Here is a 911-nt window from a genome sequence, read left to right as displayed (position 1 = left end):
ATGCATGACTCTGATGATCAGAGTCATGCATCGATAGCTGGATGCAATAGTGGATCTCAAGAAGGCCTGCTACTACAGTAAATTTACCATCAAATATTCCAAAAAGGGTTGGAAGTGGTCATACACGGACTGCACCAGCGGGTTATCTTGATGTAGTATTGACGTCAGAATAAAATCATGAAAGGTAGTAACTCGCAACCCCTCACGCTTTGTGCTTCAGCCAATCACCTAAATCACGCTTATTAAGTGCCAGCTGACCACTATTCTCCGACTGGGTGTAGGATGCAATTGGGGGACTCAGACTCTCCAGTTGTGCCTGCACGGCTTTCAGTAACTGAAGTCCATCAGCGCTGTCGTTGCCCTGGCCCACGATGATGCACTTGAGTTCCGAACTTTTCTCCGGCGAATCATAGCCCTCTTGTTTCTGGAGAATTCGTAGTAGCCGTCTGGTCGCGGCTTGTGCCATGTATTGCGAGTGATCGTGCAAATCTAGCATACCATGCCTGTTCAAGCGAAGCCAACGCTGACCAAAGTCAGGGAGGCTTGTAAGCATGTCCTCATACAGCGCATCGATCACGTCGTTGTTCGTACAATCTGAACCTAGCGCCTGGATAATTGCAATATAACTTCCATGAGCTTTTGGTATATTCTTTTCGCTCATCTCCATAAAAATTTCTAAGGCCTTCTTACACTGATTTCCCCTCCCACAAGCCGTTATAGCGGCATTGTAAGTAATCGTATTGCGTGTGATACCTTTGATCTCCATCTCATCAAACAGATCCAAGGCATACTGCCACTTAACTCCCTTCCCGCATGCGGATATAACGGCACTGTAGGTAATCGTATCGCGTTTGATACCCTTGATGTCCATCTCGTAAAACAGATTCAAGGCCTTCTGCCACTGATCTCCC

At 46.9% G+C, this 911-nt stretch overlaps 1 protein-coding gene across 1 annotated transcript; it reads right to left on the bottom strand.

Annotated features, from left to right (window-relative positions):
* Positions 1–202: 202 nt before the first annotated feature.
* SARC_16838 (hypothetical protein) lies at positions 203–908 on the bottom strand (the record flags this gene model as incomplete). Its single annotated transcript, XM_014289059.1, has 1 exon — positions 203–908. The coding sequence occupies exon 1, from the start codon at positions 869–871 to the stop codon at positions 203–205; it is 669 nt and encodes a 222-aa protein (XP_014144534.1). The 5' UTR covers positions 872–908.
* Between the last annotated feature and the right edge of the window lie 3 nt (positions 909–911).

The sequence above is a fragment of the Sphaeroforma arctica genome, assembly GCF_001186125.1.
Source record: "Sphaeroforma arctica JP610 unplaced genomic scaffold supercont1.9022, whole genome shotgun sequence".
Classification (NCBI taxonomy): Eukaryota; class Ichthyosporea; order Ichthyophonida; genus Sphaeroforma; species Sphaeroforma arctica.
Note: the sequence above shows the minus strand (reverse complement) of the source record. Positions and strands in the feature narration are given on the sequence as shown.